The 24,976-nt window shown below is 61.2% G+C and overlaps 2 protein-coding genes across 4 annotated transcripts; one reads left to right on the forward strand and one right to left on the reverse strand.

Moving 5' to 3' along the window:
* Window positions 1–1,134: 1,134 nt before the first annotated feature.
* Window positions 1,135–6,671, forward strand: SDCBP2 (syndecan binding protein 2). Of its 3 annotated transcripts, XM_067307507.1 has the most exons (10): window positions 1,135–1,477; window positions 2,773–2,946; window positions 3,564–3,638; window positions 3,724–3,799; window positions 4,117–4,220; window positions 4,319–4,480; window positions 4,581–4,756; window positions 4,842–5,013; window positions 5,242–5,333; window positions 5,420–6,671. In XM_067307507.1, the coding sequence occupies exons 3-10, from the start codon at window positions 3,585–3,587 to the stop codon at window positions 5,472–5,474; spliced, it is 891 nt and encodes a 296-aa protein (XP_067163608.1). In that variant the 5' UTR covers window positions 1,135–1,477; window positions 2,773–2,946; window positions 3,564–3,584; the 3' UTR covers window positions 5,475–6,671. The 3 variants fall into 3 exon arrangements, with proteins under 3 accessions (XP_067163608.1, XP_067163606.1, XP_067163607.1); XM_067307505.1 differs by lacking the exon at window positions 2,773–2,946; XM_067307506.1 differs by lacking the exon at window positions 1,135–1,477 and having other exon boundaries at window positions 2,594–2,946.
* Window positions 6,672–7,011: 340 nt separating this feature from the next.
* On the reverse strand, window positions 7,012–21,258 carry SNPH (syntaphilin). Its single transcript, XM_067307656.1, has 5 exons — window positions 21,203–21,258; window positions 12,827–12,917; window positions 11,785–11,886; window positions 9,564–9,713; window positions 7,012–8,699 (listed from the first exon to the last, which is right to left on the reverse strand). Exons 2-5 carry the CDS (start codon window positions 12,868–12,870, stop codon window positions 7,520–7,522), a joined length of 1,476 nt encoding a protein of 491 aa, XP_067163757.1. The 5' UTR covers window positions 12,871–12,917; window positions 21,203–21,258; the 3' UTR covers window positions 7,012–7,519.
* Between the last annotated feature and the right edge of the window lie 3,718 nt (window positions 21,259–24,976).

Raw genomic sequence — 24,976 nt, forward strand, 5'->3', positions numbered from 1 at the left:
CTGCAGCTTGCACGTTTACTGCTGGCGGCTGGGGAATGTTTTGTGGCTCGTGGTGTAGGTGCTCCGTGGTCATTGCTGCTCTAAGCGTCCGTGGCAGGGTTAGGGGAGTCCAGTTTGGTGCCCGGGATGGTTTGCAACGTGCCAGCCTTCCCCCGGGCAGGCAATGGGCTGCATATTTTGCATTAAAGGCTCCAGTTCCTAAACCCAGGTACTTGGATGCGTTAGAGTAATTCTGCTGCTGCCCCAAGGAATTGGGCTCTGCAGCCCCAGCAGCCGTAGCTCTGTGCCTGGCATCCGGCTTCGCTGCTCGCCCTCCGGAAATAGCCTTTGCTTTGGTTTCCGTAATCAATAAGGTTCTGCCCCTAAGGGTGGCCGCGGTGAGTCCGAGCGCCTGAGCCTCAGCGCATTCGTTGGGAGCAAAGTTTGCACTTAAAGGAGGATCCGGTGAGGCCGAAAAGTGAGCTGTTTGGGCTAACCCCCTGGTGGCTTTGGGAACTTGGGTTTTCAGAAGGGATGTGAGAAGACTTAAAAGCTTCTGCAGGTTGGACTGCCACCGTCTGGGCTCCCGCGGCTGGGCCCTCCTTTAGCGCTTGCACGGGGCTCTCGGGTGCGTGCAGCTTCGGGTGCTTCAGGCTCGCTGGGCTGGAGTTAGGTGAACGTTCCCGGGTGTCCCGGCCCCGTGGCGCGTGCGGTACCCGCCGGTCTGCCCGGGAACGGGGCCGCCCTCCGAGCCCGCTCAAACGTGCAAATACCAGCACCTCCCTTAGCTGCTGCGTGTTTGGTTTGAGATCTGCCTCCCCCCGGGCACTGGCGCTGTCAGGGCTCGGCAGGGTCTCTGGTGCTCCGGGGACGGCGTGGGCAGGAGCGCCGGAACGGCCGCACGGGCTGGGCCCTTGTGCCAGGCTGTTGTTTGCCACCGCTGGCAGCTGGGAGAGGGCGGCGCGAGGCCGATGCTCCCGGCCGCGGTCCCCCCCGGCCAGCCCTGATGCCCCCCATGCCCAGGGGCTCCTGGGGCGCCCGCCCGGCTTGCCGGCACGGGGTAGCGCCGGGAGAAGGAGCCGTCGCCAGCTGGACCTGTGGGCGCTATGGTGCGAGCCGTTGGCTGCAGCCACCAGCGACGGGTGGAAACTCGAGGGCAGCACGCGTTTTTCTTCCTTCTTTCCTAAAGCCTTTCGCTTTAATTATTAACCAGTGCCAGGCCGGGCCGGGGCTTTCCGTGCTGGCGATAAGCCAGGGCCTGGCGGGAGGCTGCGAGGCGGCAGGAGCTGCCCTGCCCTCGGCGCGCGGCCCCGCTCCCCGGCTCCCGTCCTCCTCCTCCTCCTCCTCCTCTCCTCGCTGCCCTTCGCTTCTGTGCCGCTTCCCAGCAGGGCTTCGCAGCCGGTGGCCCTGACCTCGGAGGGGCGGCATCGTCCAGGGCCTCTGGCACTGCTGCCAGCAGCGCCGGCCCCGCGGACCCCATCCCGTGGGGATGCAGCTGGTAGGTGTGTGCATGCATGTGTGCATGCGTGTGCAAGCGCGTGCGGGTCGCTGTGCCGTGTGTGCGCACCATGCACGTCCTGCGTGTGCACGCCCGTGCAGTAACAGGTTTTTTGCATGAGGGCTGCGGGTGCCAGCACCGGCCTCCTCGCCCGGGATCCCTCCTTCGCGGCGAGGCCCATGGAGGACGTGTCCTCCCCGGTGCTCGCTCCGTGCCCTGTTTATCAGCTGCCGCGCTGGGCCCGTCCCAGGTCGGCCGGGCAGCGGGGCACCGGCGGGCTAAAAATAACACGAGTAAATAAATTGCTTCCTCCTGGCCTGGCACGCCAGAGCAGCGGTGCTGGGCGAGCCCCAGGGCCGGGACGTGCCCGGCCGCATGCCAGCGGCTCATGCCAGCCCCGGCCGGCGCCGTGGCCCCCTCGGGCCCCCGCTCCATTTTTCCACTGCGGCGCGGGACTCGCCTTGCGCGGGACACGGACACGGCGTCCCGGCTGTGTCAGCCCCACGCGCCCGGGCGGCGGGTGCTGGAAAAGAGGCGTCAGCCGGCACCCGCCGCCCCCGCGGGGCTGCCGGCACCCGGCATCGCCCCAACCCGGCAGCGGCGGAGCTGGGTCACGGAGCCGCCGGGGGCGAGGGAGGCGCCTCCGGGCAGGGGCGGCGCAGCGGGACGGGGGCTGCGGCAGGCGCCGCGGACCTCCACGGAGGAGCGGGGCCCCCGGGGTGCCTGGCCCCGTGGAAAGCCATCCCTGTCCCCATCTCCCTCCTCATCCTCATCCCCGTTCCCATCTCTGTCCTCGTCCTCGTCCCTGTCCCCATCTCCCTTGTCCTCGTCCCTGTTCCCATCTCCCTCCTCATCCTCGTCCCCGTCCCCATCTCCCTCCTCATCCTCGTCCCTGTCCCCATCTCCCTCCTCATCCTCGTCCCTGTTCCCATCTCCCTCCTCATCCTCGTCCCCGTTCCCATCTCCCTCCTCATCCTCGTCCCCGTCCCCATCTCCCTCCTCATCCTCTTCCCTGTCCCCATCTCCCTCCTCATCCTTGTCCCCGTCCCCATCTCCCTCCTCATCCTTGTCCCCGTCCCCATCTCCCTCCTCATCCTCTTCCCTGTCCCCATCTCCCTCCTCATCCTCATCCTCGTCCCCATCCCTGTCCCCATTCCCATCTCCCTCCTCATCCTCATCCCCATTCCTGTTCCCATCTCTGTCCTCATCCCTGTTCCCATCCTCATCCCTGTTCCCATTCCCATCTCCCTCCTCATCCTCATCCCCATCCCGCATGCGCTCCTTGGTGGGGCCAGGCCTCCTCCCAGTGCTCTGACCCGCCTCGGCTTCCTCTTCCTCTTCCTCACCTGTGCCCGAGCCAGGCGGCGGCAGTCAGCTGAGCCAGCCAGGCCCCTCCCCGGCTGCTGCGCCCGGATAAAACCCCGGGGCTCGGGGCGAAGGGCAGCGCCGGAGCCGGGAGCTGCCTGCAGGTGAGTCCTGCCGGGGGCGGCGAGGAGGGGGCACTGCCCGGAGCCGCCTTCCCCCTCCGGGGCGCCGGGGAGGCCTGGGGTCTGTCCGTCCCTTCCGCCCCCGCCGTGTCCTCGTCCCTCCGTGTCCCATGGGGCGGCTCAGCCCTGCGTGGGCACCGGTGGCGCGGGGGCTCCGGGAGGCTCCGGCAGCGGGTAAAAAGCCGGCAAGGAGCCGAGACGGAGGGTTTCTCCCGGGGCCTCCCGGAGGCTCCGGCAGCGGGTAAAAAGCCGGCAAGGAGCCGAGACGGAGGGTTTCTCCCGGGGCCTCCCGCTCCGGGCGCTGGCGCGGGGCAGGCGGGATAACCGGGCCCCGCGCGGGGAGCGGCACCCGCGACGCCCACGGCCGCCGTGTCCCGACCTGCCGGGAAGTGGTGGAGGCCCCGTGACGCCGCCCTGAGCCACGGCTCCCGCGCGGGGCATCGGGGCATCAGCAGTGTCCGGGCACGGTGCCCCGCCGTGACGCAGCCCATCCCCAGGCACCGGGGTGGCACCTCCCGCCGGGGGACCCGGCCCCAGCGGCGATTCGGGGCCAGTTTCCGCTCGCGGGTGGCTCCGAAACGCCCCGGCCTCGTCCCCAGGTGCGGCCGCGGGAAGCAGCGATGGCAACTCTGTACCCCTCCCTCGAGGACATGAAAGGCCACCAGATTTTGGAGGTGAGCGTCGGCGCCCCGCGATGCCACCCAGCTGGGTGCGGGGGGGGGGGCGCCGCGGCCGCGAGCAAACGCCGTCTCTCCCCAGGCGCAGGCGAGCGCCGGCGTCCGGACCCCCCCCACGGCGGCCGTCGTGGAGAAGCCGAACCTTTCCTCTGGCCCCAGTAAGTCGCTTGCGCTCGGCTCTTCGCGGCAAGGGACCATTGGCGGGGGGGGGCACATCGCTCGGGGGGGAGGCTGCGCTCAGCTGAGACCCCACAACTCGGTGCATGGGCTGGGCTGGTGGTTGGGGGTTTCTTCCCTCCGGCCTTTTCCCTGGGGGGTCTCCATCGTGTCCCTTGCGCCGGTCACTGGCTCCTGGTCCCTGGGGGGGGGGTTTCCCAGGGGAGAGGGAGGTGCCGGCTGTGGTGGGGGGCTTTGGCCCCGGCACCTCCGCGCGGGCTGAGCTCGCCCTCGTCCTCGTCCTCGCCGTGTCCCGCAGCGGCGCCCGCGCTCTACCCCGACCTGGCCGCGCTGGAGGATTACATGGGCCTCTCCCTTGCCAGCGAAGACATCCAGAAAAACCTGGTCCCGGCCGGCAGCGCTGTAGGTATCCGGGCTGGCGGCTCGCGCGCGGGCGCGGGAAGGGTCCCGTTTCCCCCCAGCCGCGGCCGGGCTGACGCCTCTCCCCGGCTCCGCGGCAGGCGCTGGTGCCCGCCGGCCCCGCGCTGGGGCAGCTCGTGGCCCCGCTGAGCGGCAGCGACGCAGGGCTGCGGCGGGCGGCCATCAAGCCGGGGCTGCGGGAAATCCACCTCTGCAAGGACGAGCGGGGCAAGACGGGGCTCAAGCTGAAGAACGTCGACCAGGTGAGGCGGGCAGGCGGTGCGGGGGGGTCCCCCATGTCCCCCTATCCCCGTGCCCGTCCCATCCGCCGTGCCGGTGCCACCGCTGCCTCCCCGTCCCCAGGGCATCTTCGTGCAGCTGGTGAAGGCCAACTCGCCGGCGGCCCTGGTGGGGCTGCGCTTCGGCGACCAGGTCCTGCAGCTGGACGGCGAGAGCTGCGCCGGCTGGAGCAGCGGCAAAGCCCGCAAGGCGCTGAAGAAGGCGTCTCCGGAGAAGATCGTCATGGTGGTGCGGGACAGGTGAGACAAGCGGATGCTGCAGCACCGGGGTGGATGCCGGGGGGGGGGGGGAACACGCTGACCCCCTCCGCTCGGCTCCCCGCAGACCCTTCCAGCGCACCGTGACCATGCACAAGGACAGCACCGGCCACGTCGGCTTCGTCGTCAAGAAGGGGCAAATCGTGTCGCTGGCCAAGGACGGCTCCGCAGCCCGCAACGGGCTCCTCACCCACCACTACGTCTGCGAGGTCAACGGCCAGAACGTCATCGGGCTCAAGGTAGGGGCAGGTCGCCGTCCCGCTCCCCGCGGAGCAGAGCCGGGGCCACTCCGGGCTTTGCCGGCGCAAAGCTGGAGGTTTGGAGCCGTCGGGGCGCTCGCGCCTGGGAGGGCAGTGGGGGGAGCTGGGGGGGGGGTCTCCTCCGGGCGGGGAGGCGGCGTTAAACCGTGGGATTTCGGGGGGGGGGGTCGTTAGCTTTGCTCGCCTCCCGCCCCCCCCCCCTCGCAGGATAAGCAGCTCATGGAGGTGCTGGCCGCGGCCGGGCGCGTCGTCACGCTCACCATCATCCCCGCCGTCATCTACGAGCACATGGTCAAGCGGTGAGTCGGCGGGTGCCCCGGCACCGTGTCCCCCCCACACACACACACCGTGGGGACATCCCCACTGACCGCGTCCCTCTCGCCAGGCTCTCGCCGGGGCAGGCGAAGGCGGCCATGGACCGCTCCGTTCCCGACCTCTGAGCCGGCCCCAGCACCTGGGCATCCTCCGGATCCTCCCCCCTCCATCGCCGAGGATCTGCTTTAGCACAAAACACCCCGATACCTTTGTGCTCCTCCATGAAGAGGCTGGTCCCGGACGAACGCACGGGGGGGGCTGCCGTCCCCGGTGGCCCCCCTGTGTCCCCCCCCCCGTGTGCCCCCTCGGGGCAGACGCCGCAGGCCGGCTCCAGCGCAAGCAGACACAGACCCAGCGACGTTTATTACATCCACCACAGACAGCGATTACAGGACAGTGGAAACGAGGAAAAAAAAAAAAAAGGGGGGTGGGGGGGTTGTTACAGCTTTTTAAGTTCTGTATTTAAAAAATATATTATATAGATTTGTCTCTCAAATATAATCGTTACATTTATTTCTTGGCAAAGCTTTGGATAGTCTAACGGACGTGTACACAGATCCACAAATACATTGCACAAGAGGCTTATATCCTAGTCCACTTACACTCGCCGCGCCGGCTGCGTTTCGACCGTTTCTCCCCCGATATTTTTTACATGACGCTGAGCCAGCGGCTGCCTCCTCTTCCTCGCCGCCGCGCCGGCAGCGCCGGCAGCCCCCCTCGCCCCAACAGGCTCTCGCAGGAGATGGGGACGGGCGGGGGGAGCGCAGGGCATGCGGGACGGGCAGGGGGACGGCGGCAGCTGGGGTCGGGGGGGGGGGAAACACTGTTGGTTCAAGTCGCGAAGAAGCCACAGACATTCACGTGCGGGGGCCGCGCACGGGCCGGGGCGCGCGAGGGCGGAGGGAGCCCCAAATCTCTCTCATCGCCATCCCCAGCTCATCAATCTTTGCTGTCTTTTTTTTTTTTTTTAAAAGGCATTTTTTTTCCCGGGGTTTTGGCCAGGCCGGAGGAGGGCAAAGGCGGCTCGGCTCTGCCCCGCGGCTCTGCGCGCCGATGCCTCCCGGCTAAGGCATCTCCAAATTTCAGTGCCGGGGCTGGAGGCGGCGTGGCGAGGGGCCACCCAAACCCGCAGCAGCGCCGCTGCCGTCCCCCAACTGGCCCCCGGCCGCCCCGAGCCCCAGTGGGGCTCTCGCGCAGCGGCGCAACGACCACAAAAGCAGGGTTTTGGGGGGGGGGGGGGTCCCCCGCGGTCCCTGCCCTCCCTGGGGCTTTGCCGGTGGCGGGACCAGCCTCTCCTTGGCCCCACGGCCGGCTGAGGTCCGAAACCACCCCCCCCCCCCCAAAACCAGGGCTTCAGGCTTTACCAAAAACAAAACAAAACAAAAAAAAAGAAGTGAACATAGTGCAAAGCAAAAGAACGAAAGGTGCCGACCTCAAGGCTTCATCCCGGGGGGGGACGAACACCCCGGAGAGCCGTGGCGGCGGCTCAGGCTTGCTAAGATGCGCGTGAGGTATATCCGATTTCCGCCTCGGCCCCAGCGGCCTCGTGGAAACGTCTCCCAAGCGGCTCGAAGGCGGGTTGAGCAGGGCCGGGCAGCGCCGCCAGGGGGGGGGCGGGGGGTCCCGGTGCCGCGGGAGGGCCAAGGCGGCCCAGCAGCCAGTCTGGAGCCCATTGCACGAGCGCTGCGTGCCGCCGGCCGTGCCGCACCGCACCGCACTGCACCGCGGGACGGGGCTGCGCCCTGGGAGGTGCAAGGAGAACCGAAAAGAAAGCAAGTGCAAGGAGCTGAGCGCCCACCCGGGCAGGCGGGCAGCATCGCAGCAGTGCGGAGCAGCATCCACCGGGGAGAGGGGTTGCAGCATCGCTGCGCGGCGCCTCCTGCACGCCCATCTTCCAGAAACGGTCCTCTTCCTTCTTCCAGACACCTCGGCGGCGGTGGCGGTGGCAAGCCCCGAATCTCGCCTCCGCGGCGCCCCTCTCCTCCCTCGCCCTCCCGGCCCCCGGGGGTTGCATAGTCAGACGGAGCAGCCGGGGCGCCCCGCGGCCTCTGGAGAGCCGGGACCACGCGTCGGGGCTTTGCAATCGGCGGTCGGGTCCGTTGAGGGGGCGGCCGGGCAGTGCGTGGAAGCGCAAGCGGGGCGGGGGGGCGGCGGGGGGGGGGGTTGTTCGTTAGAGCTGGGAGCCGCCCCCGGCGCCGGGGTGGCCGACGGAGCGGCAGCTGATCTTGCGGATGGAGTGCAGCGCCACGGTGCAGCACCCGCGCAGCAGCGAGCTGATGTTGTAGATGGGCTGGTCCTGCCTCCGCTGCGAGCGGCACAGCCAGGCCACCGTGGGCACCGCCGGCACCACCACCGCCAGGAGATCCACGATGAAGTGGCGGCTCCAGTAGCTCTTGGACGGGGCGGCGTCGTGGCTCGCCTCGGCCTCGGCCGCCTCCTCCTCCTCGGCGGCGCACGCGATGGCCACCGACTGGCTGGCGCCGCAGGGCTGGTGCACGGCGGGGTTGTGGGGCGCCAGCCCCGGGCTGTCCCGCTTGCCGGCCCCCGCCTCGGCCCCGGCTCCTGCTGTCGCCGCCGCCACCACCACGGCGGCGTTGGCATCCGGGGCCACCAGGTCCGCGGCCCCAGAGAAGTTTGGCAGCTCCGCGCCGGGCGGAAGGTCTTCCATTTCCGACACCCAGGCCGAAGTGGGGCTTCCTAAGCTGCAAGCCTGGGACTTCATCACCTTCTCCAGGATGGTGTCCAGGTCGGGCTGGTAGTGCGCGAAGTCCGTCTGGATGGCCCGCTCCTGCAGGCAGCTGGCCTGCACGCCGGCCTCCACGCCGGGCTGCGGCCCCAGCAGCTTCTCGTAGGTGGAGCTGGCGGGCAGCCGGGTTGGGGGCTCCGGCCAGTCCGTGCGGCTCGGCGCCTCGTCCGCGTTGGCGAAGCCGCTGTCGGCCCCCTCGTCCACCGAGATGGTCTGCGAGCCGCCGCCGCCGTTGCGGTCGCCGGCGGCCTGGTCGCTGAGCTTGGTGTAGGTGGAGCTGCGGGTGAGGGAGCGGGCGGGCGAACCCCCCGCCGACTCGCCGGCCCCTTCCTCCTTCGGCGCCCCGTTCTGCGCGATCTCCATGCTGTGCAGCAGCGTCTCCAGCTTCTTGTTCTGGATGTTGATGTCGACGAAGTACTTCTGGAGACCCTTGTCCTTCTCCATCAGGTTGTTCTTCACCGTGTCGATGACCTGCTTCAGCTGCTTGATCTCCTTGCGGGCCTCCTTCAGCGCCAGCTGGGCCTCCACGCGGTGGCACTCCTCCTCGATCCAGTCCTCCTGCATCCGCGACAGCTGGGTTTTCAGGTCCTCGATCTCGGCATCTCTGCAACAGACGGGGGCAGACGGACAGACAGACAGACAGGCAGGCGGTCACTGCCTTTCCCCGCTGCGCACGGCTGGCAAGGCCATTTAGCCGTGACGTAGCTGAGGCTGATGCAGAGCCGACTAATTGCTCGCGTTTTTCCAGCAAAAAAGCTGTGCAAAAGCCCGCGGCTGGCACCCGGGGTCAGACCGAGCGGCTCGGGGGGGCTCCCGCGGGAGCGAAGCCCCGGCCCCTTCCCGGGGGGGCTTTGCAGAGCCCAGGGCTTCTCTACGGCTGCGTGGGGAGACGCAAGCGCCCGGGGCCGGCGCGGCAGCGAGAACGTGCCGAAGCCCCCGTTGAGGAGCAGATGGAGATTAGCCACTCTCTGACGCTGACGTTCAGGAAAACCATGGGAGAGGACAACTGGCAGAGAAGGGAAGAGCGCCTCAGGGGAGGTCTACAGGCTCTGCGACCTCCACACCGGCTCCCCGCTTTGGCAATGAATTCGGATGTGATGGAAAGGCACGTTTAGAGACACATGCGCACAACTCCTCTATAAACCTGCAAAACTCACTGCTTGGGGGAATCCCTGACAGCCGGACAGATGCAAACCCAAGGACACGACATTGCCATGGGAAACGAGAGCATCCAGAAGGTAGAAACCATCCCAGAAAACGTAAGGGAGAGGAACCGTCACCCTGCAAGACGCAGGCGGCGGCGGCTGGTGCTGGGAAACCCTTCCAGAGCCGACGGCTACCCTGGCCGAGCACGGGCGCCCTGCTCGCCTTTGGCAGCTCCTATGCATCTGGAGGAGCCGAGCCTGCAGAGACTGCGCCCCGCTTCCCCGGACCCTGGACATCCCCCGGTACCTGCCCCAGCGCTCACCTGTCCTGCAGCCGCTCCTGCGTATCCTTCAGCCGAGCTTTCAGGTGCCTAATGCAGACCTCCTTCTGCTGCAGCGGCGTGAGGTACTGCTCCGGCGTCGGGGGCTTGATCCCATGGTTGTCGCTGCACAGGTTGTATTTGGCGGGCCGCCTGCGGAGACACGGCGGTCACCACCCTCCCCGGCTGCAGTGAGCACCTTGCAGCCGCGCCAGCCCGGCCGCAGGGTCTCGCTGCTCCGCGTGCGGGGCCGGGCACACGGCAGGAGGGCGCAAATTCCCCAAGGGCGACATCTCCCCTCGGAGCATCCCAGAGGGGAAGGACGGAGCCTTCCCCGCGACAGAAGCTGCCCTGGACGCCTAGAGACGCAGGGACTCGTGCTCGGGGAGAGTGGGGTGGGAGGGCGACGCGCTGGCACAGCCCGGGAAAGGCCCTGCGGCCCCGCAGCTCGTGGGAACACGAGGCCCCTCGAGGCCAGGGCCGCGGGGGGCTCAGACTCCTTCTTCCTGCAAAGCAGAAGGAGAAACGCGGTCACGGGCTCGGCGCAGCCTGGCCAGCGGGCAGCCCTGCTCCTGCCCTGGTGGCCAGCGATGCTCAGGAGCTTGCCAAGGTGGTGATGCTTTGCCCCACGAACGCCGGGATCCAGCTGGCTCCATTAACGGATGCCTAAAGAGGCGAGAAAGGGCTGCTGTGCCCCAAGAGAAGGGACGGCACAGCTCTCGGACACCGCTGGTGGGCAACACGGCCACCGGGCCATTGCCAAAGTACAGAGCCCAGGCGGGTTTCCAGCGCCCAGCCAGCCCTGTAAATCCCCGTGGAGAGGGGTATGCCGGCAGCTAACATCCCTACGTGTCCAGAGCAAGCTCTCCAGGGATAGGAGATGTGGATGGAGACCTCAGGGGGCTCCAGGGTGGGACTGGTCCTGTGAGATGTGGAATTGGAAGAAGATGAGTTAGAGAAAGCTTCAAGCTGGAGCAGGCGCCTGTCCCGTCGGCGGAGAGCAAGCCGGCGCATCCGGCAGCAAGCTGCAGGGAACAGCAGGCACTTCTGCGCACCTGGACCATCGCAAGAGGAGATAAGGTTGATGTCTCTGGTCCAACGCCCAGGGCAGCGCAACAAGCACAGGGTGGCCAGGGATGGGAGAAAGAGCTGCTGCTCCAGGGCCGCACGTCTGGGCTGGCGAGGGAGCAGCGCAGGGCACACAGAGAGCTGCGGGCGCCCTTAAACCCTGCGCATCGCGGCAGGGTGGCCCAAAGCCCCCCATGCATCGCGGCAGGGCACCCTTAAACCCTGTGCAGCGTGGCAGGGTGGCCCAAAGCCCCCCATGCATTGCAGCAGGGCACCCTTAAATCCTGTGCAGCGTGGCAGGACAGCACAAACCTGCTGCGCAGCGTGGCAGGGGAGCCCAAAACCCCTGTGCACTGAGGCAGGGTGCCCCAAACCCCCTGCGCATCGTGCCTGGGCAGCCCAAAACCCTGCGCACTGCAGCAGGGTGGCCCCAAACCCTGTGCACATCAGCAGGGCGACCCAGCCCCACTGCGCATTGCAGCAGGGCGGCCCGAATCCCCTGCGCACCGCGGCACGGCAGCCCAGCAGCGCCGGAGGCGGGAGCAGGTCCAGCCAGGGGACAAGCGACACGCCAGCAGCCCGAATCGCCCAGCGCAGCGCTGCCGTGCCGCAGGGCTGGGGCTGGGGCCGGTGCCTGTCCCAGAGCTCGGTGCCCGCTTGTTTTTATGCACCGAGCACGCGTGGAGTTCCCCTCTGACAAGCCAAGGTGCATCCAGCTCTTGCCACACGTTCTCCAGACAGCACAAAGGGATGAAAAAATGCCAAGCTCTTTCCCATAGCGCCTTTAGTCCCAAAGGATGCGGGAGTGCTCCAAGGAGTGCAACGGAGGCGGAGGGAGGAAGACGAGCAGCGTGCAATGCCACGGCCACAGGAGCGACAGCAGGGACAGGGACAGGGCGCCCAGCTCGGAGACCAGGTCCCAGAGCGGGAAGGGGGGGGGGGGTGGAAAAGACAGGACAAAGGTGGCAGAGAGGTTTTGAGGAGGATCGTGGAGGTCTTTGCAAGACGCACCAGCAGCTCCGCACGCTCCGGCTGCCCAGCCCAGCGCACAGCCTCGCTCCGCCTGCCCCTGCGCTACTCTGCCCGCGGCGGCACGGGCGCCCCAAAGCCGGGGGCGGCCGGCAGCCTCCGTGGGGCGCGCGGGGCGACGGGTTACCTTGGGGTGGGGCTGCTGTCGCTGCCCTTGCAGGAGCCCGAATTGCTGCTGCTGCTCAGCGAGGAGGTGCCGTAGGTGTCCCTCCCGGGGGGCGAGGGGCGCCTGGAGGCAGGGAGAAGAGGCTGTGTCTCAGGCCGAGTGGCGGAGGGCGCCGAAGACTTAAAGAAGGAGGCAAAGCCACTCCGTCCATAAACCCCGCGACTGCCAACCACCACGCCGGGAACACACAAGACAAAAGGACAAAACAAACAGCAGGGATCAAAATGGCACGGGCACGGCTGTCTCCGACCGGCTGCGGCGGCGAGCGCAAAGGCAGGGCTGAGGGGGGGCCCCCGCTCCCCCGGCGCGCGGCACCCCAGGGACGCCGAGCCCGGGAGCAGCCCCGGGATGCCTCGAGCTGCCCCGCTCGCTCCTACCCCTGGGCAAACCCGCAGCCTCTCTCCGCGCGGGAGACGGCTGCAGCCAGCGTCTAAATAACCGCAGCCCGAGCAGCATACGGAGGGGAATAAACGCCTTTTTTTTTTTTTTCTCCAGGCTCTTCAGTTTATCACTGCAGCTCGAGGAGAGCTTTTTTGAGGGCTGACATACTTCCCAGCTTCGCTGCCCTCAACCCCAGCACCCTCACGCCGGGGGCCGGGAACGGGGATCTCCATCAACACCTGCCTTTGGCCAAACGCGACAGAGGAATCGATCCCAGCTCCAGCTTCCGCAGCGGAGAGACGCCAAGGGAGGGACCGGGGGGGGGGGGGGGGAGCGCGTGGTTGGGAGGGTGCACGCACGAAGGGGGCAAGCGCCGTGCAGCGATCAGGCGACATGCAAACGGGGCGTCCAGCAGCCGCCGGAGACCCGGGCTGCGGCCGCGCGGGCCGGCCTGGGCGCCGTGCTGGATGTCCGTGCCGTGAAGCGGCTGCTCACGGGCGCTCCGGGCGAGGGGTGCGCCGGGGAGGGAGGGGGACGCTCCCAGCCCTGGCTGCTAACTGGGAGAAGCGCTGTGCTGGCTCCGGTACTCACTCCCAGGGGCGAGAGGCAAAAGGATATTCACCTTCGCGATCCGGTGGAAGAACGTCTGCTGCCCGGCAGAGACATAGCAGTGGTGCTGCAGGTCCTGGCCGCGGGAATAACTGGTGCTCCAGCTGCGGGGTAAAGGCAACAGAGAAAGGAGATAAAGGCAGGGAAACAGCCCGAGCGAGAACGGGAACCAGGCACAGTGCTGCTGGAGAGGTCAGCCCTGGCAGGAAGGCATCGGTCTAGACTTCGGGACAAAGGCTGCCGTTTTGGGGACACGTGAACGGCATCCCTAGCACCACGCACTGCTCCCTGCCTGGCGCACCGGGTCTTGCAGCAACGTGCCTGCAGCTCCCGCACCCGCGGTCCTTCTGCCACGGCCCCTGGCCGGGCTGCGGGCACCCGGAGCCCGGGGTGAGGGCTTTTTTGATTTTTGATGCAAAACAGAAGCACAAGGGTTATCTGCACACACTGTGCTGCTCCTTCTCCTTCCAGGTGGGCAGTTTCCTACGGCACGCTCTTTCGCCTGCCCCTTTCCCTGCAAGGCTCCAGGCAGCGGGCAAGCATCTACCGTAACGCCGCAAGTCTCCTTTTGCGGACGGGGATGGAGGCCTGCAGCGGCGATGCACTTTGCCTGCAGCAGCCATCAGGGCAGAAAAGGGACCAGACCACAGGGCCCCAATACCCAGCTCTGGACCGCACCGTGTCTCTGCCCCATCAGGGACCTGGGCACGTTGCTGTGCTCTCCTCAAGCTGCCCTGTGCTCCCGCATTTTATTAAGTCAAAATCACCCCTTTGCCAGTGAAATCAGGTAATCAAACAGGTTCGTGCACGATGCTGCAGGAGCAGCTAATCTCCTAAGAAACCCAGATCTTGTTTTCCTCTAAATAAATAGGCCAGATCCAGAGACCCGCAACCGGCTGGAGCTGCTCAAACAGGCATTAGCTCAGGCCCCACGTGAGGATGCAAAATGCTGCAGCGAGGGAGAGCCAGAGAAAACCCCAATCTAAGCCCATCCATCACATCGAGCAGGTGCCGGAGTGATGCCCCCACAGCCGACCATGCTTGCAGGCTGCCCGGGGCACAGCCAGGCAACCACACAGCATCTCCCCTTCCCATCAGCCCTGAGCTGACTCAAGCTGCCGGTATTTGCCCCAGATTTTGGCTGCTTCAGCTGCGAGCAGTTGAGGCGCTGAGACCTGCCAGCTGATAATCGACGGGCGATTGGAAACGCTAAGTGCTGCTTGGGCTGTGCTCCAGGAGATGGAGAAAAGCAGAATAAAAGGGGGAAGGGGGGGCACAAGGAAAGGATGATGGAGATCTTTTAGGGTGCTTCTTATACGGCCTTTCACATTGCACCCCCCAGTTTCAAGCCTGAGGCTAGCGCAGAGCTCTCCTGCAGGATCGAGAGGGTGCGGGGCCGGGCGGGCAGGCGAGCGGCGGCTTTGCTAATGCAGCACCGTGAATCAGCATCCGGCGCGGGAGAGCCGAGCGGTGCCGGCGGTACTGGCGAGCAGCCCTGCCTCCCTCCCGCAGCGCCACGCTGCGGGTGCAGTGCGGCCCCGGCACGCGCTGCAGGGCCACGCGCAGCGGCGGCGGGGACGGGCTGCTCCTCCCTTTTAACGGGTGATTTGCCGCCACAGAGATTGTTTTAGCACCCGTTCGCAGTCCCAGGCACAAGGCACTGGCCCACGCAGCGGAGCGGTCCCCGGGCTGCCTCTGCCCCGGTTACAGCATCTCTTTGCTAGTGAAGATGCTCCACTCCGAAGGAGCCCGTTGCACTGGCTCGGGCTGGCACGGCGCGGGTTAACGCCGCCCCGAGCAAGCGCCAGAACGGGGCACGGCGCAGCCGTGTCGGCAGGGCCCTCGGTGCGGGTTAGCATCACACTCGCATCCCCTCCCTCGATGCCTTCTGCCAGCGCCGCAGCCAGGAAACCTCCAGGCTTGGTGGGGAAACGAGGATTCGGCCTCAGCACGGGCAGAGCGCAACTCCTCCTCCTCCTCCTCCTCCTCCTCTTCCTCCCACTGCTGTGCTGCAGACTCGCCTCTCGCCCACGCCGGCGCTTCTCGTTGCAGCGGCAGGGTTAGGGGATGAGCGACTGCGGAGCAATCCCCGGCCCCGGATGCTGGCAAAGCTTCCGGCTGGCTGGCACCAAAATGAAGCGTGGGGAGAGCCGTCTCCCTCCCCTTGCTCCGCGCCTGCAGAGGTTTTGGCAGCACAGCGGCGAGTGCGGTGCCGCCGGCCCTGCAGCCCGCCGCAGGTGCCCCTTCGCAAGCAACGCGTGCCCAAGTGCTCGCCCGCCGCGTGTCCCCTCCGCACGGATAGCTGGGTCTGCCTCGTCGGGCTTTCCCCCGAGCTGTCTTAACAAGCAGGCTTGATTTTAATCGCTAGTAATAAATTGTGTCTATCTTTGTTCTCAAGGAATCAATCAGCTGTTTCGATCTCCCCCAAAAAGCCTCACTGTGCTGAAGGGCTGCCAGGGAAAGTCGTGTTAGACAGACAGACTTATCACCAAAGCTAAAAATACACATGCCCACATGTTACACGGTTACTTCAGACTTTGCATCTAAAGGCAAAGGTAATTACCTATTTGCACTCGGAATTACCATTATCATGGGAATCAGGGCAAGTATTTATAGCAGAAGGGAGCCTTGCCATGAAAGCACGAGGAAATCCAAGATTATCTTATCACATTTGAAATGCAGGAAAGGAATAATCAGCAAAGACGTCTCCTTTCCATATGCTCAGTCGCAAATCTCTGTCATGGGCTGAGGGCAGAGCGTTTCCCACAGATTTACAGGAACGCAAAATCCCGGGGAGCTCTTTGCCGAAGACACCGTACGCATTTTTGGGGTGGACGATCAATACAAAGATGGGAATTCCTGGTGTCCCCCTCCGTTTTGCCCTCAGGCAAGCCATTGGCCCCCAGGCTCCTTGGCCCCGGGCTGCTCCTCGCCGAAACGCCTCGCACTTCTGGTGGCAGCTTGGATGAAAGCTTTCCCACTGCCATCATGGCAAGCAGCCCAAGCACAGCGGCTCCGGCTCTCTGCTGCGGCTGCTTGTCTATTAGGCATCAGGAAAAATACACAGAGAGGAAATGGAAAGTGTTCAAAGACAAATAACCGAATTCCCCAGCGCTCTGTACGCTCTCCAGCAAGAAACGCAGCGGCAGCTGCGAGCTGCTGCAGGGGAGGGCCAAGAAACACAGAGAAGTAATCAAGAGCAGGTCAGTGAAATCCAGAAAAACATCTAACAGATGAGGCTTCGGGAAAGAGTCAGAGCAAAGCTGCAAGGACAAACAGAAAAGCAGAAATCCTATAAAAACAGCCGGGTGGAAAGCGCCGGGAAGGCGAGCAGGCAGCTCCCAGCAACGGCCCAAGGCTGAAATAACACCCTGAAAACGAATATCGAGAGCCGCGACAGCGAGAAAGGAAACCCCCAGGCCCAGGAGGGCTGCGGAGCCCTGCACCGCGCCACTGCCGGGGACCCCGGCTGGTAAACCCCAAGTCATGCCAAGGATGAATAAAATTAAGACGAGGATCTGGGTGAAATCCTGGTCGCGCTCAAGTCGATGGAAGCTCTGCTGTGCGACGGAGACACGGCGGAAACTTTTGCGCCTTGACTGCAGGAGTTTTGCAGCTGAAGCTTGCCCAGAAAGGCAGCAACGGCCACTGCGGGACTCACGCTGCCAGCTCAGCAATTCCCGGCTGCCCAGCGAGGCAATTCCTTGCTTATTTAGCAGGCTGCAACGGATCCCGGAGCACCGGCACGAGCCCGATGCAGCCCCCGTGGCTGAGCTCCTGCGGACGGGGGATTTCTGGTGCTTCTGGCTGCAGGATTTGTCCATTGCTACTCAAACCCGTGCAGCACTGTCGTGCCGGATCTGCAGCTCGGCAGACTGCAGCCGTACGGCACCAAATGACGTGTGAACGCCAGCAGGCATCTCAAGGTGGCTGGTACATCAGAACCTGTTAAAGACCGCGCTTCCCCGTCAGGCTGATTCAGTTCTCATTTGCAAGTTGGAGTTCATGGTGTCCTGACTGAAATCCAGTGAGGCGAAACGATTTCCTCCACTTCATTTTAATCTTTCCCGCAGAACAGATTCTGCAGAATCCCATCTGATTCCTACAGAACTGATGGCCGAGTGCCGTAGGGCTGCGATTCCCCCACACCGCACACGGGGATCCCCCTCCGTGCCGCGGGAGGAGGGTCTGTTTGCTGCCAGGAGAGCAAGACGGAGACTTTCACATCCTCCACGGCCACCGCGCACGTCAGGTGTTTGTTCCCAAACTACCCCGGGCACAGACTCGCCATCCGGCCTGGTACGTCTCCCGGCAAGCCGGACTCGGTCGGCAGCATAGGTCTGGTTTCGGTGGTGTGCTGGGACGGCACGGGTTTGTAAAAGAAGGGATAATCAGTAGAACTGAAAGGCAGCTTTTTTTCAGGCACGTGCCCTGGCCCTCCGGCGCAGGTGGCCCCCCCTTGCCAGCGACGCACAGGTAGGGCCGGGGAGGCGCGGTTCCTTCTGCAAGTTTCCTGCATGGAAACGGAGCCAAAGGACTCTCGGTTGGAGCCCTGCCGCGAGCTCAGTGAAGCCTCTGATGCTTCCTCAGCTCTTTCCGCCGGGGTTTTTTGCTAATGCAGGTTCTCAGGTTCGCTGCCGCGCGCTCCTGAGACGTCTCACTTTACTTGTGCACGGTTTGAGCCGGACCCGCCGCTGCCGCGCTCCAAGCTGCACCACCAGCTCATCCCATCCTTTGCAGGGACTATGCCGAGAGCACACGCAAGCCGGCGGGCTTGTTTCAGAGCAGGGATCCCAGCGCTGTGGCGACCTGCTGTCCGAGCAGCCGCTTGGATTTCCTCATTTTTTTCATCCGCTGCTGCTTTTGTTGGGAGTCTGCACAACGCCACCCAAGGTCGCCCTTTCCCGAATCCTGACAGACGGCGCTGGGGAGCTGCGCCCGCCTCCCCTGTTGTTAGAAATGGATAAAACCGCTGAGTTTGCGGCGACCGAAGCGGGACGGGAGCAAGGCGGCCCGGGCTGCAGCCCTAGCTCAGCACGGCTCGCGCTCTCCGTTTGCGCTGTGTTTCCTAGCGAATCGGGACAGTTGTTGTGTTTTCCTGAACATGGTGTTAACAGGCTACCTCTGCAGTGCATCACCCGCGGGAGGCCCTAAATAGAGCTGAAAAAATGGCCTTAAACAGGGCCAGAGCCGGCCAGAGCTGAATATAGCTTATAAACAGCACCTGACCCGCCGGTGTAGGAGGTGCTGATTCACGTTGTAGCAAGGCTGAGGGCCACATTTGGGATGGGAGGTGTCCGGACAGCTTTCCAAATCTAGTCTAAAACCACAAAGAGAATAGAGATTCCACAAAGGTTTGGGACAGAGCAGCGTGTTCCAGAAAACAGCAGTAATACCAAAATTGGTTTGTGTTTAAAAAAAGGACCAGGATGCATTTGGGCAGTTGTGGAAAGCAGCAATATCTGGCAACTGATGCTGACAAGGCAGAGGCAGAAGTTAGGCCAGGGAGGGAGTCCTTGCTGTACCTTGCTCCGAACCCCGTATCTCGAGGGGATCGTCCATACCGGCACTGCCAACGCTTTGGCCAGGAGGCCCCGAGGGGGCGAAACTGTGAAGAGAAGCACATCTCCGGGTCTCCAACTTCTCATGCCACCAAACATAGGGAAGCAAGAAGAGCAATCACCTGGCATTTGCTGGAAGCTCAGCTGCCCGTACCCAGCTCCACTTATGGCACCGAATGGAGAGCCTGGGCATGCGCCTCTGCAACCGGGAGCTGCCAGTGGAGCCAGCGGCTGCCACCAGTGCGGCGACGGCACCTCAGCACGCAGTACGGCAAAGACAAGAGCTAGACACCGGCAAAAGCTGCTTGGTTTTTCCAGCCATCTCTTTCCCTGCCCGCTGCGGGGCTTCCCCCCGGGCCAGCAGTTATCTGTTATTATTCCAGCCACATTACTGTTCTGCCTGGTCCCAAGTTTTCAGCTCTAGAGATGCGCCAGAAGGAAAATGTCCAGTCGAGGGAGGACCGTGCCTGCATGCATGGCCTGGCGTTTGCGAGGACACAGCCGGAGCAAGCTTTCCGTGGGGCCCCATCACCTGTTTCAGGCTAGGAGACCTTTTCGGGACACAGACTCTGGAGGAAACTCTTCAAGTCACCCCTGAGGCCAGTCTGATGCCCACTTTGTTTCATGCTCCCTAGACCGCTTCTATCAGGATTATGGGCCACCTTGCTCCTGCCTGGCAGTTCCCAAGGGAGTGGTGGTACCTCCGAGGGGCTTGAAAAACCCTGCTCTCAAAAGGCAAGCTCTGTCCAACAGACATGATCTCAGTCAAAAAGCTGGCAGACCTTCACCTGCGTGTCGGACAAAGGCAGATGCTCTAGTTTTTGTCAGAGCAGAGTGCTCTGGGCAAGAGCAGAGACAAAATACACAAGATGTTTATGCAACAGCACCAGAAAATCAATTTTGCTAAGAGTTGTTGCAACACACATAATGAAATACTGGAGTATTTTCTTGTATTCTCGTTTGCCCTAAGATGCTGAGTTTACACTCAGTGATTACAGGAAAACAGAGACCATTAGAAGGACTGGGCTATGCAGCTCCATTTTCCAACTGGTCTGGCTCCAGGGCGGAGGGGGGGGGAGGCATCTTGTCCCCCTTCCCATGGGATGGGAAAGCCTAGCTGCATGGCCCCAAGTGTGAGGTGAGACCCCGCACACTGCTGCACGCTCTCCTTGGAGCGGGACGGCTCAGGTCTTCCCCTTTGCCCAGGCCCTTGAAGGCTACTTTGCTGCAAACTTACAGGCCCATGATGGCATCTGTGCAGCATGTGGTACCTCTTAGCTCACACTAAAACAAGGCTCCCAGCTAGACCGAATAGTCTTTTTTCTTGCTGGGGCCTCTTCAGAGGTGGAGGTACACAGGGAAAAGAGCTTCATGACGAACACTTTAGCAGCAGCAGGAGCAATTATACCAGGAGCAGGATAGCTGGGATCCAGACCTTACAGTCTTGGATGAGGCCAGAAAGACTGGCTATTTGAGGATGTAAGTGGAAGCACTCTATAGAGAGGCTACACTGTGCTGTGCTGCTTGGGAGCAGGTTCAGGACTGGCGAGTAGAAAGAAGAGACAACTCCTTTGGGATATGAAGGCAGAAACATGGAAGAAAAATTCACCTTTCAGCACAACAGCTGCTCCTCCCCTCCACACACACACGCAGCCTCAGCGCTGGTGGAAGTAGGTCTCTCTTAACCACAGCCCACCTTGAATCACGACTGGGAAAGACAGTGGTCACGGAGGATTAGTGCTGGGTCTGTCCGCTGCTGTAGTGTCCTACTTTAACAATATGCCAAATCTCTCATTGCAGCCTGCTGCAAAGCTTTCAGCTGCCCGGGCACAAGCACAGCCATTGCCCCCTTTTGAACCCGAGACACCGAGAGGACCTCACAGACCAGAGAGACTTCTGAAGCCCTGAAAACCATTATTTTTACCGTCTAGCACAAGGTCACGACACAATACACACATTACCAAGAGGAGGGTGGGAACACTGATATTTTATAGGCATAACAAATGCACAGCAGCGGGTTTCTATATGTGACAACCAGACAGCACTGACCTTGCGGGGAGAAGAAAAAAGGAACACAGGGCTCATCAATCATCTCACGTATTTTTTGTATCCCCTTGCAGATGGAGCATTAAGCTATTAAATAATAAAACCTCAGTTGCACAGTGGCTACAGCTCCTGCAATGCCCCGCGGTGCTGGGAGGCACATTTGGACTCTGTGCGAGCAGATGCAGATCTGACGTGTACGGTGAGGGTCTGGTGTGCGCGATGGGGGTCTGGGGCACGTGATGGGGGTCTGGGGCATGTGATGTGGGCCTGGGGCATGTCACAGTGGTCCGACGCATGCCCTGTGGGACTGGTGCATGCATTGCAGGTCCAGGGCGTGTGATGTGGGTCCGGAGCGTGCAAGGTGGGTCTGGCACACAGGGTGTGGCGAGCGTGACGTGTGTCCGGTGCACGCCGGGTGGGTCCGGCACATGCAATGCGGGCCAGGCGCCTGCGATGCGGATCTGGTACCCAAGACACGCATCCGGCGCGCGCGCCGCGGGCCCAGCAAGCGTGACACACATCTGGCGCGCGCCGTGCGGGTCCGGTGCACGCGGCGCGGGTCCGGCGCGTGTGCTGCGGGTCTGGCGAGCGCGACGCGTGTGCGGCGCCTGCGGTGCGGGGCCCCCCCAGCGCACCCCCAGCCCCGCGCTGCCCCCCCCCTCCCCTCCCAGCGGCGCTGCGGAGCCGCCGGGCAGCCCCGGGGGCGGCGAGCGCGATGAGTCAGCGCGGGCGCGGAAGCCCGGCCGCCCCCGCCCGCGGTGCGCGCCCCGCGCCCTGCTCACCTGCGCGGGGCCCCGCGGGCGTCCGCGGCGGCGGCGGCGGCGGCGGCGGCGTCAGCGACCTGGCGGGGAAGGGAGAGAGCGCGGCGGTGAGCGCTGGCGGCGCGGAGCCCGGCGCGACCCCCGCGGCGCGGAGCGCGGAGCGCGGCGCGACCCCCCCCCCCCCCGGCCTCCAGCACCTGCGCCGGCCTCCATGGGCGCTGCGGGCGGCGCGGCTCCGCGCAGCGCAGCGCAGCGCAGCGCCGCGGCGATGCAGGGAGGGAGGGAGGGAGGGAGGGAGGGAGGGATGGGGATGGAGGGAGGATGCAGGGAGGGGGGGAGGGAGGGATGAGCCTTGCAGCTGCGTAATTTGCAGCGCTCCCTGCGCTCTTAAAGCGACGGCGCTGCCCCTCAGTTTCCATGGCAACCGCCCCCGGGCAGGGGCGCGGCGCGGCGCGGCCCCGGCGGCCGCAGGGGCGCGGTGGGGGGGGGGGGCTCGGGGCCGAGCAGGCTGCCGTGCGCCCCCGACGAGCCCTGGGTGTGCGGGCACCTCCTGCATTTTGCACCTTCATCGAGCAAAAATAAATAAATAAATAAATTAATTAATTAAAATATATTTTTTATATATATAATATTTATATTTAAAATTTTCGCCTCGTCAGAGCCCCATCTGGATAGCGGCGGTCCGTCAGATGGCAGAAAGCCCGCCGGCCTCTGGGCTGAAAGGGAGCTGGCTGGCGAGCGGCAGCCAAACCGAAACGCTGCGCTTCGTTAAGCGGCGCTCGTATTCGGAGCGGGTTCCCGCGTGTCTGTGAATGTGCCCCCCTGCACATTGAATGGGAGATGTGAATTCCTGCTGGTAATTCCTGCTGACACCGAGTGTCCAGCCTCTCTCAGACAAATGCTGGGTACTCGTGGTACTACCTATGCATTTCCTTCTATGGCTATTTAATTTACCTCTTCTAAATTATTTCAGATGCAAACACCTAGGGCACGGCTGCTCAAAGTTCACCCAGACCCAGTGAGTAACTCACTGCGGCCACTCGGCAAGAAGCAGTGTTTTGGCTCTATTTCTGCCCTGGTACCCCTGGTGGAGAGGAATCACCGGCCGCTGCAGACATCCCTCAAGAGACCAGGAGAGCTGTAAAATGCTCTACATACATGTATACCAATGTTACATTTAGACATATCACAGCTAACATATATACATGTGCATATAAACTTACAGAAGGAAAGTGTGTTCACGTGTTGGCAAGGTCAGAGCAGAATTTACTTAAAGGTTGGATCTGGATCAGACTCCAGTATCTGAGCAGTCTTGATCTAGATTAAGAAACAAAACCCACATCTAAATATATGCAGCAAGTATGCAGATTTAGCTGATAATAGCAGTGTTATAATTCCTTCGCCTTTGCAAACTCTATTTATACAAGCCCAGACAGTTATTTCAGAATTCTGACAACTCTATTCTGTAAGCACATGCTATTCTTTCTTCCAGTATCGTTTCCTGCAAGATTTTCACCTCATTTGTTCCAACACGCAGACCGTTTTCAATGTATATAGATCCTGCCAGTTTGTCTCTTATTTCTTCCAGTTTGCCTCCTGTTTTCCTCCAGCCTCCTTTTGTTTCTGTATTTTCTGGTGAATAAGGTGCATATCCTTTATCCCTGAAAAGAAAATTAATTAGTTATCACATCTGCTGTCCCTGTTACTCCTCTTGCCATTATGGCAATGGCAGATGTGGCAGCAGGAAGTAGCTTCGGTGTATGAGAGGCACATTAATTTCAGATACCTTGCGGGGGAGAAAAACGGTAAATTCTTCTCTCCCTGTCTTGCTTTTTGTTTTGTTTCCTTCCCAGTCTCTTATGCAGTAGTTTTTCTCTGTTCATATCACATACAGAATGCCTCAGGCCTAAGTTTCAAGTCTCTGACATTACCTCACCAATTCCTCCTCCTCGTAACGTTTGGGTGTAGAGGAATGAAGGAATTACCACAAGACTTTTCCAGATACAGGGGAAATCATTATTTTCCCCAATTTTTAGAAATAGTGCAAAGGATACTTCAGAAATAAGGAATAAGAGAGTGAATAACCATTCTTTCTACATAGGTAAGCTTGCACTGAAGGAAACTTTAGTGGAAGGGGTTAAAAAAAAACTCGCCTTTTTACAAGGTCATAATATTCCCAAGTTCTCAAAATCTTTGAACTGACTTCTCATAATTTTGTGTTTTAGTGTACAGCTCAATTTCCCATCATGTTGTATCAATGTACTCTTTCCGATTCATACCGGAGAGCTGGGACCCCTCCAGAGACGCACCATGCTTTGGTGGTTAGGTCTTTGGACTGGGAATGAAGGAGAAGTCTTCATTCCTCATTGTGCCATTGGCCTGCTCCCACAGTGACAAACTCTGGATGTTGCAGATCAAACCCTTTCTTCACCGCAGATTGATGCTCAGACTCTTAAATGAAACTGCCTGGCTAGCCCTCAAAGAGATGAAGAAAACAAGCCATTCTTAATTACAGTCTCAGGCTAGGCAAAGTTTGGATAGCGTTTCTCCTGTTCGTGTCAGAAAAGGAAAATACGGTTTCTTTCATGGAGAAGACAAGGTCTCTGCATTTTACCAAAGAGGGTCTCTTTTTCCTCCCCTACGCCCAGAAAAAGTAAACCTCACAGTACAAATGCAAAGACTTCTTATCACCTGTTTTATCAGATATTCTTAAATGCAAAAAATAAAAACAAACTGAAACAAAAACCTGCAGCCAGCCAACCAAAAAAAACCCAACCCCCCTTCATTTCTGCCCAGTACAAAGAGATTAAGTAATTTTAAAACCTTTTTATTCAGCTGAATAGACTCCTGGAAAGCAATAATAAGGGTTTCTCTTCCTCAGATTCTCTATACCCTGTACAGATGAATAATTTTATGCATGACACAGGGGAACAGCATATGTTAGCAGGACTAGAGACTCAAAGAGTATAACTGAACCTAATGAGCATCTGGAAAGTTAGAGCACATGATGATATTCTCCAGCCTTTGAAATTTTAAGAAAAATCGCAGAAAATGCTGATTCTAAAAAGTCAAACCCAAACTACAAATAGATGGCTTCTGATTTTGATCCTTCAGAACAAAGAGCTAAAGAGACATCTTCTGTTTTCTGTTGATTTAATATTAAGGTATGTCAACATACTCACAACACAGTTACATTTTGTTTAAAGCACTTAAGGTACACAACTACTCCATATTCAGTAACTTTAATGTACCTGCTTTCTCCTACATGGAAAATACTAACTTTATAACATGGAAATAGAAGTGTTAAAATGTCTTTTAAATTAGGTAAAAATGCAAAGAACTAATATCTCCATTTAAATAGGTCTACACATAAATAAAAAACTAATGTTTAGCTAAGCATGCTCCATGAGATCTAAAATTGCAGAGGTTAGGATTTCTTCCTGAAGCATGTGCGACTCTTTTAAGGATAGCATAACTCGTCTGTGCTTTAAAATACAAAAATTATGCTAGAGACGATAGCTCTCTAGATCTTAAAATATGGAATGCTGAACATTCTTGGAAAAAAATAAGATTTTTAAATGGACTAATGTTGCCGATAAAGACAGCTTAACAGACTTTTCTGTACTGATGGTGTTAGATAATTAACACACACAAGCCCTTCAGTTATTGAGTGAGCAGAACACCTTATGGCTTCCAATAAACTACATGAGTTTTTAGAAACATGCTTGAGTTGTGTATCTGCATTAGATGAAAGGACTGCATAGACCATTAAATGCGAACATTTGTTCTTTGTTT

This window comes from Apteryx mantelli, chromosome 18, assembly GCF_036417845.1.
Source record: "Apteryx mantelli isolate bAptMan1 chromosome 18, bAptMan1.hap1, whole genome shotgun sequence".
In the NCBI taxonomy this organism is placed as follows: domain Eukaryota; kingdom Metazoa; phylum Chordata; class Aves; order Apterygiformes; family Apterygidae; genus Apteryx; species Apteryx mantelli.